The sequence below is a fragment of the Lepidothrix coronata genome, unplaced genomic scaffold (genome assembly GCF_001604755.1).
Source record: "Lepidothrix coronata isolate B3197 unplaced genomic scaffold, Lepidothrix_coronata-1.0 Scaffold125, whole genome shotgun sequence".
In the NCBI taxonomy this organism is placed as follows: Eukaryota; Metazoa; Chordata; class Aves; order Passeriformes; family Pipridae; genus Lepidothrix; species Lepidothrix coronata.
In genome coordinates this window covers 899,987-918,933 of record NW_016690305.1, presented here as the reverse complement: position 1 = coordinate 918,933, position 18,947 = coordinate 899,987, and the positions used below count along the sequence as shown (strand labels likewise).

Genomic DNA, 18,947 nt, shown 5'->3' with positions numbered 1-18,947 from the left:
GCTGCCACACCTCGTGACACAGGTGAAAGGAACATCTCACATGCCACGGAGAAAGGCAGCCAGTCAGCATGCCTGGCTTTGGGACAGATGCTTGGGACTCCCATCCCGAAGGCAGCCCCACACTGCATGGTGGTTACTCCTCGTTGAGCATGGATGCTGCTGGATGGGACATCCAACACGTCTCCTTCTCCTTTGAGAGCTGCATCCCCTCGTTGCGCTCTCCTTGTCTCCCTCCCCCTCCCCTAAACCCAAAAAATCAGGACTTGCTCCAGTGAGCTGTGACCAGGTTGGATGTAGTGACGGATATCAAATGAAATTAAAGCAGGCAAATGATCACACCTGTAATTAATGATTAAGAAGCTGGAATGTCTATGCCAGCTGCAGCCTGCCCAGCACTCCCCAGCTGGGAGCAGGCAGGAAGGATCACACAGGATCTGACCAATGCAGAGCCTTTGGCTCAAGGTCCCCAAAAAGGGACCAACCACCAACTCGGTGACCCTGAACAAAGCCCCCACTGCCTCCCCCCATGCACAAGAGTCCTGTCTTGTGTGGGTCAGTCACATGCCAGACATGGGGTGATGCAAAGCAGCGGGAAGCCACAGTGGGTTGTCATGTGTCCTAGTTGGTATTTGGGAGCTGCATCCTCTCCTGGGGTCTGGTCCACAGCAATGGCAACCCCAGCTCCTTCCCCTTCTTGTGCGGGTGTTGGACAGTGTAAAGGTAGGACGTGTACTGGAGCTCTGGAATGACCATTCTCTGGCAGGTTCTCAGAGTCCTGTTGTCCAAGTCCTGTCTGAGGTTGTACCCCAGGATATTTGCAGCCCCTGATTGGTAAGGCTGGAGAGCTTTGTTCCTGATGTGATCCTTCCCCACTGGCTCCTGCTCCAAGAGACAGGTCTCCGTGAGCTCCTTCTGTCTGGTTCGCAGGTGATCCACCTCTTTCTCCAGCACCTCCAGCCCTATGGTCTCCTCAATTCTCCTCCAGAAGCTCTGGTTGAAGTGCAGGTAGAGCTTCCAGTCCAGCGAGCACCACGCTTTTATCCGCTCCTCACTTTCCGGAGTCAAAGTCTGGACAGTGTCCTGACTTCTGGAATTGAGCTTGAAGTAAATCACGTCATCCAGATCCCAGCACAAAGTGTGCTTCAAGAGGATCATGGACTCATCAAAGTAGTCTGCTATAAGGATGAGGTGGAAGTTCTGCTCGATCTCCTCGAGGATGGCCTGGGTGTACTTTGTGTCGTCCTCCGCGTTGTTGTCATAGCCAAAGTCAAACCACATCATATTCCTGGCTTGGATGTTCTGCCTGTAATCTGCTGGGTGGTAATACCTCGTGGGTGATGCCAGGAACTCGTTCACGTCCTTGGAGTTCCTGAAGGCAGGGACATTGTTCTTGAAGTAGATGTAGGAAGACTCCATCAGAGGAATGGGGTTCCTCAGGATGGAGAAGTAGAAGGTGTTGGGTGCCATCACCTTTTGCACCTATTTGTGGGAGGAAGAAGAGGTTATTCCAGAGGCACTGCTGTCCCAGCCAGGTTTCTCCGCAGGTGTTGTGGCTCTTTCTTACCTCCGAGGGGTTAAACCGCAGGTGGTTGCACATGATGTTGTAGTTTTGGCCTATGGCTTCAAAATCCTCCACAAAGTGGGCCATGAAATTCCTCGGGTAGCCGAGGTGGAAGAGCTGGCCAGCAGGGAGGGCGACGGTGAGGTTGTACCTCTCTGCAAACCTGAACATGATGTTGAGCACGGTGCTGCTGGCTGTCTTGTGGGTCTTGAGGAACATGACGTTTTTCTTGGCAGGGCATGGTGTGGGAGGGGTCAGCAGTGGCTGTTTGAGATTCTGCAGGAAGGTGACAGTTTGGTCCTCCTGGCTGTTGAAGATTCTGCAGGAAGGTGACAGATGGAGCAAGTGGCCTCTCTGGTGCTGCACCCCATCTCTGAGACCTTGCACAGCCAAACCCAGGGGTTCCTCTGACACCACACCTCCAGCTGGTGCAAGGCTGCACCCAAACCAGCCCCATCCCTCCAGCGTAGATGTCAAGAGTTCTCTCTCTCTCCTGTTTCTCCCTTACCCAAAGGCTTCAGCTCAATCCCTTTTTCATTCCCTACCCAGCTGATTTTGCCCTGAAGGCTTGCATTTTGGCTAATTTGATTCCTTACCCACCCAAACATGGACCTAGCCCTTATTTTGGGGACACTGCCCTTCCAGTATTAGCCTAAGCCTCATGAGAGCTGAATCAGGTGTCACAGTTAGGTCGTGGCTGCCTGGGCACACAGAGCCTTGCTTCTGCTGCACTTACCTGTAATCCTTATCCTTCACATGGAAGAATCCTGACAGGAGCATGAGCCCCAGCAAAAGGCTGGAAATGATGAGACATCTGGTATGCCTGGAAAAAGAAGAGTTTCAGTGGATTTTTATCTGATAGTCCTTCCCTGAACCACCAAACTTTGCGTCTTGCCCTTGGGAATTTTAATTCCTGGGAGCACAGTTTTAGGTCTCAGTGGTGGCAGCCACCTTTGGCACCCCCAGCTGTGTCAGCAGCTCTGGTGTTAGAGACAAGACAGTGAGAAATTGCATTTTCACTATTATTCTTCTAATTTTGGCTTTTGGCAAGACACAGTGTGCTTCAGGCAGAGCCTAAGCTTTTCCAACAGCCTTCCACTCTGCTATGCTGCCTTTTGTTTTGCTTTTGTTTTGCTTTTCTGGGGCTTTAGAGCTTATTCACTATTCAAACTCCCAGATTATTCACTAGAAAACGAGCCCTTTGTAGGGCTATAAAGACTTTCCTGGTGAGAAACCTGAGCAGCTCCTGTAATCGCATCACTCCAGAAGATGGGGAACACAAAGAAACACTAAATGGAGGGTTTTTTTTCAGTATAACTGAGATTTTTCAAGTCAGACAATCAATTAATAACCAAACAAGGTTTGGTTTGTAATGATTAATTACACCCCACTTTGAAATGGAAGGGCTGGGTAACAATGAGGGGGAGAATGTTTTCCAGCACTAATTAGGCAACCACCATGTATCAAAGTGTCCTTGCCTGTGGCAGGGGGTTGGAATGACTCCAGGGGGTCTTTAAGGTCCCTTCCAAGCAAAACCATCCTGTGATACCACGATCATCACCAGTGTCCTGCTGGGACACAAAGAGGACCTTCTGAAGGTGTGACGCCCACCAGAAAGGAATTTTTCATCACCAAGCTTGATCTGACTTCTCTGATGTTTTAACTCATTGTGAATTCCATGTTTTCAGCCACCATTCCCAAAATGCACTAGATACGGCTTTAAGTTGTTTTGGGAAGATATAATCCCAATTTACAGCATGGTATGGTCGCACTCATGGTTCCCACTCTCCCAAGGGAGCAAGCAAGGCTCCAAACCTTTCTCCAAGAGCCCTTCCCAAAGCCAGAGAACACCCTCAGCCACAGCTGGTACCAACCTCTGACAGGAATTTACAGCACAGCTTCTGCAGGAATAGTTTCAAGACATTGCTGCAGGCAAGATTTCATCAGGATTTCCTCAGTTTTGGTCCCAGGTTTGTTGGGGGGCAGGAGTGGGACAATCCCCTATCCTTGGAGATGGGATGGGAGAAGGAAGGCAGAGGGGCCCACAGGCAGCAAGCAGGCTCACATCAGCCACATGCAGCCCCTGCCAATCTTCTTGGTCTTTCATTTAAACTGAAAGATGTTGCTGGTGCAATAGTTTTCCACCACCCTGAGCTGGTCTGGCAATGTCCTCCTTTTGCACCTTTTCTTATGTGCAATTAGTGCCATAACGGTCTGTCGGGGTTGACAGAGAACCTGTCAGCAGCCTGGCAGTTAGTGATGAGGAATTTAAACAACTTTTAGGAAATATTTACTGTGATGCCAGACGGAACAAAGGTAATGCAGCCCAGACCAAAGGTCACCAATCAAAATGTGTACAGTGTCACCAATAGCATGTCACAGCATGCACAGTGTCTTCAGTGTCACCAATAGGAGTGTGTGCAGTGTCTACAGTTTTTTATGCTTGAGACTTTTGACCAATTGTGTTGTGGCACAATAGTGTACAAAGAGTATAAAAGAAACACTTGAGAGCAATAAACAGCTTCCTGTTCACCTTACACCTGGACTAAGTCCCGACATTATCAGCGACAAGGACAACGGTCCATTTATTTGTTTGGGTGGCGTCCCCAGAATGGACTCTGACTGATGTCTTATGGGGCAAACAAATCGCATACACCCAAAATCATCCTGAAGGCAGGTCAGGCTCACAACATGCTCTAGAAGGACTAGCAGCCCCTCCTGCTGCAAGAAGACAGGCTCTGTAGACCTCTGCATCCAATCACCTTAAGGAATCCCACGATATTTTAACAATTATTTACTTAAATAAAGGATTACAAAGTGCCTTCCTGCCTTCAAATCTCCAGACAGTGAGTTTATCTCCAGCCTAACTGAATGCTCCCAACAGACCTGTTTTGTCAGCCCAAAACCAAACAACAGCTGGATTCTGCATCTGGAGACACAGTGGGGATAAAGGTCCAAATTACCTAGGCCAAAACCACGGCGGTTTTAAGGAGCAAGAGTGACTGATTTCTGTGGCACGTGGTCCATGGAGGTGCCAGGATGCACAGAAATAACAGGCTTCTTGTCCTGGGGATGACAAATGATGCATTCTTATGACAAATCTCCAACATTCCTGCAGACCTTGTTCTTGTAAACAAGTGAGCTGTTGAAATGATTCAGGGTTTTTACTGATAGAAACTGTGTAGGACCTTTACCCAGAGCATACACATCCTGTTTTAAACACAGTGCCACTGCTCTGCCAGAAAACAGCACAGGACCAGTGTGGGATTTGCTACCAGACCTTGCTTCCAGTGACAGGTGAGTAAGACATGACAACTCCTTGAAAGTCTGCAGAGAACAACGATTACATTTCAAGCTCTATATTCTTCAAATACACCTCATGGAAGTTATGAGAATATCAAGATTTTGGACAATGCTCTCAGGCACATGGTATGATTTTTTGGGTTATCCTCTGCAGGGCCAGTAGGTGGATCCCTGTGGGTTCCTTCCAGCTCAGGATTTTCTATGATTCTACGTCCTGCAAACCTGCACTGGGGTTTCACCCCCTGTTAGGCTCCCACCACCCTGGCACACCTCTGTGAGAGCCTTAAAGACTGTTCCCTTAGTGTCATACACCCCACCCTTTGTCACAACACTGAAAGTCTCTGACCCGAACAGAATCACGGAATCATTTAGGCTGGAAAAGACCTCCAAGATCTGGCAAAGCAAAGCTCAAGAGAGAAAGCCCCAACTCGAACACCGCGCTGAAGTTACCTAAGCATCCGTGACACGCAACCAGCCTGGGAGCCCTTGGAGGAAGCACCTGGGAGCTGACTGTGGAAATACACAGTTCTTCTAAGAAGCCAAAAATCTTGCGGAGCACTCGGCAGGGCTGGCGCCGGTGGCTCCACTTGCCTTTCCAACCCGTGCTGTGCCATCTCCCAGCTGTGAAGAAAACATGGGAAACTGCCTCTCCTGGAGGTGCCGCTACGGATGCTTTAAGGCTTGGGGCAACCTCCTTGTTGCTTTGGCTTAAGCAGAAAATAACAGACCTCTGCGTCAACTTCACAAGGTTCTTTCAAATTAAAAGACCTGGAACACCGGAAAGAAATATTCGTGGCAAAATTAATCCCTTACACTGGAGCGAACTGGAACTAAGTCTATAGGTTATTAACAACTTCCAGGGATTACCTGAAGCAGAACTTCCCGCAAAGCGAGTTTTAATTCGGCACCCCAAGCACTCGGCTCCCTCTGCCCTTACCTTGGAGTGCACCCAGGGCTTTTCATGCTCCTTCCAGCTGGGAAATGTCTCATTTGCAAATCGATTCCAGTACCCTTTTCATCTCCTCTGCCTCTTAGTGCCCATGTACCTATTTCTAGCATCCCCTCCCGGCTATAAATGGGTAGGTGAGGACACAGGGAGGGGCTAGGTGTGTTTCACAGAGTGGGTGGGAGTTAATTAATAAGCCATGGAAAGCGCTGGTGTGGCGGGACATCAACAGAGGTATAATAAGCTGCCCCGGGACACAGCATTTGCAACAGCTTTGCAGGGAAGGAAAGGTTTGGCAGGGACCCCTTAGTGGGGACCACCCTCTCTCCTGGCTGCAGGTGGGGGGGGCTCACAGCGGGATCCAGGCAGGGTGCTGGTGGTGTGGGGCTGGTGGAGGGCACTGGTCCCTTTGTGACCCTGAATGTCACAGCCCCTGCTGTGCCTTTCCTCTGCTTCTTGCACAGTGGGTTGGGACTGTAATTCCCTGCCAGACACATTCGGTAAGACGAAATTAGGGACATCAGCAAAACAGGAATGGTGCTCACCTACTGAAAATTCCTCTTAAAACATTTAGACTTCCCACTTTTTGGTAAAAATGGAATTATTGTAGCTGGAGGTTAAGGGCTTAGACACTTGGCTGTATCCAGGCCTTGGTGGGGGGAGAGCTCTTGCCCAAAATCGGGCCTTATTTTATGGTTTGTTTGCAAAATTACTTCTTGGTGCTAACTACCATTACAACCTGCATTATGCAGGAATTTAAAATTCCACCGAGGCTGCTGTACACCAGCACTAGACAAAGTGGGTTTGACAGCTGCAAATTGCCCTGGTGAGAGCAGGATTTGTCCTGCAGGTCTGGAAGTGGAGTCATCTCCCTCTTCCCTACACAGAGATGAAGCCAATGCTGTCCTCATTTGGGCAAGAGTGTAGCCACATCTCCCAGCCTGGATCAGGGGGGATTAAGTTGTTGCTTTTTGTCTTTTATGGCCATGCCACATTCCATGCATCTCCTGGTGGTCCCCTTTCCCTCCCCACCCACAGTGTCACCTTTCCAAACCTCGTATGCTGTGTCCCAACCTGCCCCACCAACAGCCAAGTCCTCAGAACTCCTTCACCCATGGTGCTCTGTCTTCAGAGTGCCCAAAACCTCAGCATTTTCTTTTAAATCACAGCTTCCCCAGGCCAGCCCCAACCCCAGTGCTTACCAAGATCAGAGATTAGCAAGGTGTAAGGTTGCTTTCCCCGAGTTTCTTGCTTGAACACGAGTCAATGTGCTCTTTTACGGAGAATTTCTAGGGTTACTCTTGGCACAGCACCTGCTGCTGCTGGCAAGGGGGGTCCATTTCATCGACCTCTTTCTCTTGTTACATTACACGTCAGCTGTGCCCCTTCTCGCTCAGGAGCTGGTCCAGCCCATGGATCACAAAAACCCATTTTTTGCACTTTTACAATTTATTCATCGCTCTCTCCTGGGCTGTTGCACACGAATCATTAGGTTTCGTTATGCCAAAAAAAACCCAAACCGATGCCAGGCAGGAATATTTGATTTCATATGGGAGTGGGCTGCTCGGAGACCAGGGCAGTGAAGGTCAGCCAGCTGATGCAGGATTAGTGAGCTGGGGCACTGGATTCACAGCTCCAGACTGGCTCTGCTCCACGTTGGGGGGCAGTCCCTGGGGGGGCTCAGCCCCGTGCAGCCGCTCGCTCGTACCCCCACAGTGGGATGGGGACAATCAGAGGGGTGAATGTGCAAAAATTCATGGGTTGTGATAAAGGGAAGCAAAGCTTCCTATTCCTGGAGAGCTGGGCTCCATCATGTGTAAAGGTGACTTGGGAATGCCCTCCTTCCTCCTTCTTCCTCAGCTTTTATTACTGAGCATGGCATCCTACAGGTGGGATATCCCGGGGGTCAGGCGGGGTCAGTCGTGGCCCCTCCCAGCTCCTTGCACACCCCAGCCCCTCACAGGGGGTGCAGGGTGAGGAGCACAAAAAACCTCCACACTGTGCAAGCACCACTCAGCAACAGCTACAACATCCCAGTGCTTCCACCACTGCTCTAAACAGAGCCCCAGACCAGCTACTGTGAAGAAAATTAACTCTATCCCAGCCAAAAACCAGTACAGAGAGAGAGGCAAAAGCAGTACAGAGAGCCAAGTGCTTCCTCACTGTGCCAGAAGACCACTGCTCCAAAGTGTGGAGAATCCACATCATCCTAACATTCAAATCTGTCCCAGAAAAATATAGAATTTTGGAAAAGAAGTCCCTGATTCTTTGTAAAAATACACACACATGTACCCACCCTGTCTCTCCCCCCGTACAACAGTGCACCACTATTTGAAAGCATCATTGAGAACATGGAACAGGAGAGTAATGCTGGTGTTTAAGGTCTAGGAAAGCTCCTGTAAAATTACCCTACAATAACTCCTCCCTTCTATTCCCTCAGGGAACTGCTCTATGGTTTAGTGAAACAGTAAAACTTACATGGAGCTTTAGGATCTTCATGTGTAAGGAAGATGGTTAAGTGGAGCTGCGCCAGAACTTCCCTGGCCACAGCACTAGGTTGTGTGTCAGCCTTGACTCCCTCCCGAGCACTCTCTCCATATGTAGCTGAAAAGCAGGAGTATGGAAAGTTCTGCTTCCCAAAAAGAGCCTTTCACGTGGAAAGCCTGCATTTTAAACAGTGATGGTCAGTAGTTTGGGGGAAAAAAGAGAAAGAATGGTGTAGGAAAAAGGCAGAGAATATAAACAGTCTGATTTGGAAAGAACGAGCTGCATCAGCTTATCCTAGCAGAAAGCAAATCCTGCATATTTTTCCCTCAAAAACATCATAGACTGTTCATATTTTTGCATCACCCCACATGCAAGCAGCACAGGCTGACTGTGTTCCATGGGCTGTCTCCTTCTTCACAGAACCACAGGATTCTAGAATCATTTAGGTTGGAAAAGACCTCCAAGGTCATCGAGTCCAATCTGTGCCTGATGCCCACCTTGTCAACCAGACCTGAGCACTGAGTGCTCATTCCTTGTCATTCCTTGGACACCTCCAGGCATGGGGACTCCACCACCTCCCTGGGCAACCCCTTCTGATGTCTAACTCTTTTTGTGGAGAAATTCTTCCTTTTTGCTAATGACGGCATTGTTCACTCTGCTTCACCCAAGAAGAGGTCGATCAGCTCCTCTCTAACTGGGTCCTGAGGAATGGAGAGGTGGGGAGTGTCCCATAGCAGAGAGAAAGAGTTGAAGGAGGGCAGGACTAGATACTGGCAGGCCACGTAAGACACGGAGGTATTCCTGTCAAAAGCATCCATGTGGCCAAGCTGAGAGAGGTGTGATCTTAGAATTGTATTGGGAAGGGTGTTTGCAACACGGTGCTGAGCATAAGCCAGCATCCTTAATGCAATCCAACAGCTCCCAGCGTTGTAGAGATTGTGTTCTGGGCTAAAACAGAAGAAAACTGACTCCCCAGGATGATTCCTCTTCCAAGGAAAAGGCTCTGGATGGAACTTTTATGTCACTGCTCTGCAAAGGAGCCAAAAATCACTGAAAAGCAGCTAGCAGAGAATAGAGCTACTGTGTCCTACCCTCATGGCATCCAGCAAGGCTTCCCAAACCAGTACATGGGAGTAAAAACCACCAATGAGCACCCTTTGAGCACAGCCAGCTTCTGACCTGTCCCACAGCCCAGGCAGCTGCTCTGTGCCTTGCCAGCTTGTCCAGGAGAATCACAGAATCATAGGATGGTTTGAGTTGGGAGCTCGCCTCGTTCCGACCCCCCTGCCATGGGCAAGGGAACACCTTCCACCGGACCAGGCCGCTCAAACCCCTGCCCACCCCGGACAAGACTGTGGGAAAGAGCATCAAAGGCTTTGCTGACACCCACGTGTAGGGCTTTCCCCACGTGTAGGGGCAGCTAGACAGACACCACCGTCCACCTGGATGATAAAAGAAGAAAATACTAAAGCAAAAGTATTCTGGTCCTAAGCTAGCCAGAGCTAAGATTAGTGTGTGTGAAAAGAATCACAAGGTCAAGCTGGAAGGCCCCTTGAGGCATAGTTGTTCTTTGTGAATGAAAGCAGTCACGTGGGCATGTGTGGGGATAAGAAACATCTGGCTTGCCTTGATGTCCTCTATATACATGGGGTAAAAAAATGTATATATGGGGTAATAAAGTTATGAGGTAGAGCTGCCTGGACAACATCTGTCTCTGCTTGGATTCATTAGCTGCACCCATGTTGACAGAAAGTGTCATTTTGTTGTAGAAAGTGATCAGGTTATTTACTTTTGGCAAATCCCTAGGCTCTTCCCAATCATCACCTTCATTTGGATACAACAAGAACCTGGCTTAAGAGTGACAGGTGTTGGTAAGTGCGGATATGACAAGCCAGCACCAAGCAGACCAGATGACTCACTGCCATCTGTAGTGGAAGGGTGACAATGTGGTTTTGTACAACAAACCATAAATTACGATCTCTTCTGTTATTTCAAAACAGGCTGTAGCAAACAAAACCAAAACCCCAAACCAACAAAACCCACCACGTTAGAACAGAACAGTCCAGCTGGAAGGGACCTACGATAATCACCTGGTCCAACTGCCTGACCAGTTCAGGGCTGTCCTAAAGTTACAGCATTGTCCAGATTCCTCTGGAACACTGACAGTCTGGGGGCATCAACCACCTCTCCAGGAAGCCTGTTGCAGTATTTGATTATTTGCTCTGTAATGTCCAGTCTGAACCTCCCCTGGCACAGCTTTGAGCCGTTCCCATCAGATCAGCACCTCCCTCTCCACGTCCCCTCCTCAGGAGGCTGCAGAGAGTGATGAGGTCGCCCCTCAGCCTCCTTCTGTCCAAACCAGACAAACCCAGAGCCCTCAGCCTCCTCCCAGGACACGTCTTCCAGCCCTGGCACCAGCATGGTTGTCCTTCTCTGGACACATTCAAGTACCTTCACATCATCTTTAATGATGGGGCCCACCCTGGCACACAGGGCTCCAGGTGAGGCCACACTAGTGCTGAGCACAGTGGGACCATCCCCTCTCCTGCCCTGCTGGTTGTGCCATGTGAGATGCCCCCAGGATGCCTTTTGCCCTCCTGGCTACCACTGGTTCCTACTGAGCTGCTGCCAACCAGCATCCCCAGATCCTTTCTGCAGGGCTGCTTCCCAGCTGTTCCTTTCCCAGCGTATACTTGTGCTCAGCGTCACTTGGTCTTGGGCACAAAATCTGGCACTTGGACTTGTTAAATTTCACGCCACTGACAGCTACCCAATGGTCCATCTATCCAGATCCCTCTGCAAGGCCTGTTGTTCCTCCAGAGTCTGCAGAACTCCCATCTTGGAATCCCAGGATACTTTGGATTGGAAGGAACTTAAAGCTTATCTTGTTCTACCACCCTGCCATGGGCAGGGACACCTTCCATTAGACCAGGCTGCTCCAAGCACCATCCTTTTGGATTATCCCTCTGGGTGATTATAACATCACTGTTATTATCTCTATCCAGCCTGGTTGGGAGGGTTAATTTTACATCTCTCTGTGAGAGCAAATCATGACTTGCTGTCAAGGACAGACTAGAAGTCAAGGCATGCCTACAGCCTCCCCCAGCCAGACAGATGTCCTGGGGTCCCCTCCCTCACCCTGGCTGCTGACATTTCTCCTCCAGTTGATAAACCCGAGAAGCTGGGTCTCCAGGCACCCTCACTTCTCTGGCCAGTCTTTCCAGGACTGCAAACCCGTATGTGGGACAACACTGATGCCTATTTGAGACAGCCTGGAGTTGGCATCACTAAAGAGGCCATAACCTGATGCTGTTATGGGCTTTGGGATAAGTGTATTACATAAAACAAGCTAGGAGGAGCAACATCTTCACTTGGAAGATTCGCATCCACAGGCTCTGCTGTGTCTCTGATGCTTCACTTGCACACCCCAAGTGAGAAAATGCCTCCTCTGGTTGGTGTCACTGAAAAATCAGAGCGAATGCAGAGAGCTGGGTACCCAGACACAGTACCTGCACGTTTGGTTTCAGTGTTCAGATTAAACAGGAAGCACGGTAGTGTGTTCTTCAGCAAGAGCAGGCACCCCTGAAAAGAGCAACCATGATCCTTTACTTGTTCCACCCCAATAAAGAAATCAAACACGGAGTACTCCACGTGCCTACTGATGCACCGGTGTGTTTATGGCTAAAGTGCAGGTACTGGGCCACCCTCCGCTGGCCCCTCAGCGCGTGCTGCTCTCGGGAGCCGAGGGCAGCGTCTTGTAGGGGTTGAGGATCCCTTTGGGGTCCAGCATGGCTTTGAAGCGCTGCATGAGCGCCACTGCCTCGCTGGGTTTGCTGTACTGAATGAACTGCTTCTTCTTGAAGCCCAGCCCGTGCTCGGCGCTGATGCTCCCACTGCACCTCGCAGTCCACTCGTACACGAAGGGCTCGATGGCATCCAGCAGGGAATGGCTGTAGGACTCCGCCGTGATGTTCAAGTGCAAGTTCCCGTCTCCTGGAAGAAAACATCGCAGAGGTGGGTCTGGAAGAAAAACTTGGTGGCCCTGCAATGGATACTCATTCCTGGCTCCTCCACATACTCAAACAATGGGGCCTCTGTTAGTCTGCAAGCTGTATAAAAAGGACAAGCTCGCTGTCCCACAAAACATCAGCCTCTCTGTGCACAAGTAATTCAAACTGGATCTTTGTTTTTCCATGCTTCCACTCCAATATTTGAGTTATGCTACTTTCAAACTCCGACTTTTGTGATTTTAAAATTCCCACTGTGCTGCATCAATTATTGTGCCACCACTGTGATGCCGTGTCAAAGACTTCCCCAAGAGCATTTCGAAATGATCATTAGGTTTTAACATGGCCCTTCATCACTTTTTCTCTCCCTATTATGTTTGTGCAGTGCTCTAAATGCACTTTGGCACCGTGTCAACAGAAACAAAGAAAGCAGAACAGTTTCTCCTTTTGCCACTGTGTGATGGTATTTGATTAAGCACAGAGCTGCTGGGTACTCTGAAGATAAAACACACACAGATAAACAAAACTTACTCATCCTCCTCCCTCCAGATCCTCTTCCTGCAACCCAGCAAACCCTCACTTGCACACAGCTTAATCCTCAATACCAAGAACCGCCACAGGGAGCCTTTGTTATGCAACGTGTCTTTCAAATCATCCCTAATCAAGTGTGCTCAAGAGTGTTCTGTACTTTTTTGTACAACAGAACAGCTCTGCTCAGCGACCAATTTACCTGCTTGTAAAATCAGATTAGTTTCCCAGCATGATGACAAATGTATCAGCCTTTCTCTGCAGTATCTTTATACTCTCTGTTGGAAGGTTAATGGCTCACAAACAATTCATTTCCAGTAGGACTAATCACTTCGGACAAAAAAGAGTTTACCTGCCAAATATGTCTAAGCACATTAACCAAATTGATGGTCCAATTGAACAAGTTAAATATTTAAACAGAAAGTACAGAGAAAGAAGATATAAATGACCAGGTCCCTGGCTGGCAGGCCAGCAACCTTCCATTAATGTATGGAATACAGTCTGAAAGCAATGAAATTCAAACACAAAGATCCTGATGCACCCTCCTCTTCTGACAGCCCTCAGTTTACGCCTCTCACTAATCTAGAACACTACTCTAAACCCAAACTTTAACACTACTAGGAAGCTGCACAGCTAAGCCTGGAGCACAGAAGGGCAATCACCTCCTTTCCCAGCATCCCCACGTACCCAAGTGGCCGTAGCCCACCACTCTTTTGGCACTCTGGCCCAGCCGAGCCCTCATGTCAGTCACGAGGTCATAGAGCCTTCCCACAGGCAGGGAGATGTCGTACTTGTACACGTAACCCTCGTGAGTGAGGGCCTCTGTGATCCTCTCCCGCAGGCTCCACAGCGCCTGAGCAACCAAAGATCACAGAAATACCAATAAACCAAGCGGCTCTTGGGTTCCCTGCTTATACCAAACATCAGTCTGAACATTTCCCCGTGAAAAATACAAATCCAGCCTGAAGAGATTTGTGGAAGAGGAAACGCTGACTTGCCTTTATTTTCTTATCGTCCGTTGCCACAGTTCCATCGGTGACCAAACCAGAAGCCGTGGCCTGTTCTAGGAAGTTGTTCAATTTTTCTTCATCGTGGGCTGAGTTGGAGCCCGAAGTTTCAATTAGAACATAAAAAGGGCTGCCTGAAAGTGAGGGAGACCAGAGTAAGCAGATGCCCTGGGATAAAACACAGGAATTTAGGGCAGGTTTTGGAGCTTCTCCCAAGCTTGGCACATATTATGTGCCCAGACTCCTTGGTGCCAGGCAGAAGAGGGGCTCAAGAGGCAATCTTTTATCTGTAGGGCACTTCACTGACATGCTCTACCCTTTGTTTAGCCAGCACTTTTCAGAAAACTGTAAGTTTTGTGGGAACAAGCAGAAGTAAAAAGTCTTATCTTTAAAGATAAAAGGTGTTTGGAATGGAATACTGGGTACAAAAATTATGAGGGATGCCGACACTCTCACTGACTTTTCAAAATCCACTGACTCAACTTTTTAAGAAGTGTTTAAAACTAGGCCAAAAATCCCCAAGTAGTACAATGCCTCTTTCTACAGCATGAATGTCACCGGTACCTGCCACTGGGCTGGACAGCTTGAGATGTCTCTCAACCAATTCCATGCACTTCTCATCCATGAATTCATAAGCAGACAGGATCTCGCCCAGCATGGCTCTGCAGGTTGTGAATGTTTCCAGAACCTTAGCGAAACTCTGACAGCCTTCAGACAGAACACAGAGAGCAATCAGGAACAAAAACAGACCCCCCCCAAAACTCTTTGGAGGTTTCTGACAAAAAAGGCTCAGAAGGCTCCCCACAAATAACTCTGTCCCTGCTGAGGGACACTCAGAAGCAGCTTTTAAGCAGCTGTACTTGGCCATGTACTCTGCTGATCCAGACTCTGCAGACTTGACTTCCCAGCCTTGCCTTGTCACCACCTTGTCACCTGGTGGCCCTTGGATGGTGGCTGCCTCTCCCTCTGTCACAGACTTGCCCTGCTCACCTCTTTTGGATACTGTCAGACCAGGCCTTTGTCTATGAGGGGACTGTCCTACCTGCGTCTTCGCCCTAATCTCCTGGCTCTACTTTCCTTACAGAGCAATCTGCCCCTGCAGTTATTTCAGCAGATATTTAATACCTGCACAGGTATTTCAGCACAGAGCCCCACAATATTTCCCAGGAACCAGCCAATGCTGGCAGTCCAGCTCAGCAGGCCGAGCAGTGCTTTCTCCTCTCCATCCCCCTTCCCTTCCCAGCCTCTGAATTCGGGTGTGAAATCATTACTATCAGCTCCTACCTAGGAATGCCACGTTTACAGCCTTAGGTTTCTGAGGACAGAGTATGGAGACAGCAGTGATAACTCCCAAGGTCCCCTCGGATCCGATGAAGAGCTGCTTCAGGTCATAGCCTGTGTTATCTTTGCGCAGAGAGGCCAGGCAGTCCACAGCTGAGCCATCAGCCAGCACCTGTGGGAACAAGGAGGCCCAGTCAGCGCTCCCAGGTAGGAATCTGATGTCATGAACTTGTCTGTGACCAAGCTGCCACTCACCTGGAGCAGGGGGACACCAGCTGCAGCCCATTCCCACACTGCTCCTCCATTCCCAGCTCTTCCTCCCCTCTATATCCTACCTGAGTAGGATAGAGTAGGTATTTCCCTCATACTTCTCTCCTTCCAGCAGGACAAGTAATAACAGAAGATACAGTTTGCTCTGCTTTTCCTACCAGTGGTGGAGAAGACCAGCCATTTTCTGTAGCCCTAGCTCTGGGTATTCAACAGAAACAAGAAACACTACTTGAAACAGTGAACAGTTAAGCAGAATAAGGTAAAGTCACTTGAGCCTGAAATCAAGGCTGAGTATCAACCAAGGCACATTAGTAAGGGCTATTTTGACACTAGAGGGACTGACCTGAAAGACAAACACTCTCCCTTCTAAGCCTACACAGTAAAACCAAGCCACGCTTTTGTTCCCTGCCCAGTTTATTTCCCATTAGTGCTCTGCTCCCCAGCCCTGAAATCTTTTAGAACCCCTAATCCAGCCTTTACACATTGAGGGACAGGCCTGTAGGGCAGAAACAGCTGAGGAACAGCAAAGGCTCTAGGACAAAGCCAGCAGCCAAATGAACCCAAAGCAGTTATTATGGGGTGGGCTTTAAGCCTTAAAATGATCTTTAAGATCCCTTCCAACTCAAACCAACCTGTGATCCTGTGATTCTATTAAAAGCCAAGTGAGCAGCCACTAGAAAAGAGTGCTGCAGGATGGATTAAGCAGAGCGTTCCAGACACCTGGATTTAGCAGACTGCTCAGAGGAACCAACTTCATGCAGGTAACCTGGGATCCCCCAATAGAGGGGAGGATCTTCTTTTCACTCCTCTGGATTAGCAAACCACCCACCAGCACCTCTGTCAGCAAGCACAGAGGTGGGAGCTGGAAGCTGCCGCCGCAGTAACAGATGTGACACGTGCCGACCCTTCTCAAAAGAGCCCAACGAGGAAAAGATAATAGCAGAAGCCTGGAGGGGAACTTTTCTGCATGCTTGGATAGCCAGAGGAGCAGGAAGCAGTAAGAAGCAGAGGATTAATCAGAGAAGGGAAGTGCCAGGTACTCGCCTTACCACTTCCAGGCCCAGCACCGTCCCTCGCAGGGAGCCGTATCTCAAGAGCCGCAGGCCGCCGGCGTTGGTGGCCATGTTCCCCCCGATGTGGCAACTGCCTTTGGCTCCCAGGTCGAGCGGCATGATGAACCCCTGCTCCTCCAAGTACTCGCTGAGTCTCTCCAAGACACAGCCAGCTTGGCACACAAGGATTCCTGGAACAAAAATGCCCTGCTACAAGCTGATGGCTGAGAAGAAGGTGCCTCCCCAAGAGGCAGGAGCAGTAGGAGCAGATGCAACCACCTCCTCCTCCAGAACTTCCTGGGGTTCAGTTTAAATGCACAAGGAGTCTGTGCACTCTCCAGGGCATTGTCCTACCCCTCGGGGAGCTTTGCCATCACCTCATCATCTGGTCACCCACAACTCTGGACTGGTAGAACACAATCACATTAAGTGTATCTCTGCCTGTTCTCTCTCTCTGAACTGAAAGACTCACAGCAGCCTGATCCCTAACTCCAAATCCAAACAAACCTCTGACACCCCTTATGATGATGCTGGGCTGAACCCTGCTGATCCTGCTGTTATCTGTTCCCAGGATAATGCCTGTTTTGAGGCCCGGGGCTCATTCCTGAGCCTCACATCTCTGTGATATTTACCTGACACCTTGTCAAAGCTGATGACCCGGTTCATGAGAGCAGTGGAGAGAATAATCTCATCAAAGACGGGAACGCTGCCCCCAACAAGGCCCGTGTTACCCCCCTGTGGGGTCACTGCCAGGTTCTTCTCATAGCAGTACCTGGAACAAGAAAGCTGCCTGAAATTTTATGCATTTTAAGGCCACAATCCAGTCTATCACAGGAGTTTCACCTCCACGTGAACGTCTGCTGTTATGACAGTGCTCAATGGTCCTTAAAATTCAGCAGCATTTAGATTAAATTTAGATTAAAGATTAAGTTGGTACAAAGGGACACTTTCAGTGCCAAAGTGATAAAGTGCAACTCCTGCCTGAACTCTCCCCAGCACCGAGCAAAGGAATGAACGCCTGGGGTTAGCCCTGTGTGCACCTACACATCCGGCACACGACATCTGCCTGGAAATCCCTGCTCACTGTTCACACCTCAGCTATTTCTGCAGCAGTCTCAGTTAACAGCTTGGCTCCCTCTGTGGGCTCCGACAGACAGCCTCTGGCAGTAGTTTCAGACATAATTTCCCTCTTTCTCCTCCTCCCCCCAAGAAATGAATGCCCTGTAGGCAATAAAAGGTGAACCTGTGCCTCAGTTGCTCCACCTGCCACATCCCTGCCAAGCACACCCACCATATCCTCTCTGAGCTCCCAACCCCACAGCACCTGAGTTCCTTCAGAAGCCCTGCTTGCCTTTCCTGTGCTCCACACGCCTGTTCCAACACGGTCAGGAGCAGGTTCCTGCAGCTTTAGCTCTTCAGCCAAACGGTGATCCAGTGAACCAGGGGACGTGGATGAAACAGATCCTCAAACTGCCCAGTTCTGATCTAACCTTCTTTACCTTTTCAAACAGACCCTCCCGAATCCTTCTACACGACTGCTCCTCTCTGAGTACCTGTACAACACCTAATTTTAACCATTTATCAGAGCAGAAAAGTCATGCAGAAAACAGCCTCAGCAACTTCAATACTTAAGGAATTGGTGTCTGAACACCTACAAGTTCCCTTCACCTGCCAGGTCCTCCCTGGCTAAGCCTGAGTCTCCTCAGCACCAAGCCCAGCAGAAGAGGTGCAAGTTACCTGAGAACCTGAGACACCTCTGCTGTTGTCTGCGGCTTCAACACCAGCTGGCTGCAGCCTGCAATGAAAGCAAGGGACCCTCAAGGCAAGCTGTGGCTCTGCAGGGGTCAGAAAGAAACAGGTGGGAAAGCATGAGGTGGGAAATAACAGTGCTCCCTCCACTGCGAGGCATTTTAAGCACTTTTAAAACAAACACTTCAATAGCAGCCGTTCCCTCAAAGCCCCGTGAAAACTTTGCGTGGATAGGTAGACTTGGTTTCCAGTAGGGGCAATGGGAAAGGGTTTAAATTCTCATGAAATCTTTGACAGAAACAACAGAAAATTCACAGTGCTTTATTTAGTCACAGAATCCCAGGATGGTTTGGGTAGGAAGGGACCTTAAAGCTCATCCTGCTCCACCCCCTGCCATGGGCAGGGACACCTTCCACTATCCCAGGTTGCTCCAAGCCCTGTCCAACCTGGCCTTGAACACTTCCAGGGATGGGGCAGCCACAGCTTCTCTGGGCAACCTGTGCCAGGGCTTACCCACCCTCACAGGGAAGAATTTCTTCCCAATATCCCATCTAACCCTGCCCTCTGGTTCTCCTGTCCTGTCACTCCAGGCCCATATAAAAAGTCTCTCTCCCTCCTTTTTATAAGCCCCTTTCAGGTACTGGAAAGCTGCAATCAAGTCTCCCCAAAGCTTCCAGATTCTTCTCTGAGTCAAAACTGTTAATTGAATCAATTTGTTTCTGAAAAAATTAATTAGTAAGTTATAGGGTTTATATT

The 18,947-nt window shown here is 49.4% G+C and overlaps 2 protein-coding genes across 6 annotated transcripts in view; both read right to left on the bottom strand.

The window, feature by feature from the left end:
* Positions 1 to 328: 328 nt before the first annotated feature.
* On the bottom strand, positions 329 to 11,911 carry GAL3ST2 (galactose-3-O-sulfotransferase 2). 2 transcript variants are annotated; one of them, XM_017826341.1, is made up of 4 exons: positions 11,807 to 11,911; positions 2,298 to 2,384; positions 1,565 to 1,880; positions 329 to 1,479 (listed from the first exon to the last, which is right to left on the bottom strand). In XM_017826341.1, exons 2-4 carry the CDS (start codon positions 2,339 to 2,341, stop codon positions 619 to 621), a joined length of 1,221 nt encoding a protein of 406 aa, XP_017681830.1. In that variant the 5' UTR covers positions 2,342 to 2,384; positions 11,807 to 11,911; the 3' UTR covers positions 329 to 618. The 2 variants fall into 2 exon arrangements, with proteins under 2 accessions (XP_017681830.1, XP_017681829.1); XM_017826340.1 differs by lacking the exon at positions 11,807 to 11,911 and adding an exon at positions 5,802 to 5,947.
* The window catches only part of D2HGDH (D-2-hydroxyglutarate dehydrogenase), an 8,931-nt gene continuing 1,782 nt past the window's right edge, over positions 11,799 to 18,947 (bottom strand). The window contains exons 2-9 of one of the 4 annotated variants that reach the window (XM_017826337.1): positions 18,180 to 18,237; positions 17,075 to 17,214; positions 16,440 to 16,633; positions 15,124 to 15,292; positions 14,404 to 14,547; positions 13,831 to 13,973; positions 13,520 to 13,685; positions 11,799 to 12,290 (exon numbers count right to left, since the gene is read on the bottom strand). In XM_017826337.1, the coding sequence (XP_017681826.1) occupies positions 12,016 to 12,290; positions 13,520 to 13,685; positions 13,831 to 13,973; positions 14,404 to 14,547; positions 15,124 to 15,292; positions 16,440 to 16,633; positions 17,075 to 17,214; positions 18,180 to 18,237 (1,289 nt within the window). In that variant the 3' untranslated portion in view covers positions 11,799 to 12,015. Of the gene's footprint in view, positions 12,291 to 13,494; positions 13,686 to 13,830; positions 13,974 to 14,403; positions 14,548 to 15,123; positions 15,293 to 16,434; positions 16,634 to 17,074; positions 17,215 to 18,179; positions 18,238 to 18,947 lie in introns of all 4 variants that reach the window. The other 3 variants (XM_017826335.1, XM_017826336.1, XM_017826338.1) reach the window with 3 other exon arrangements.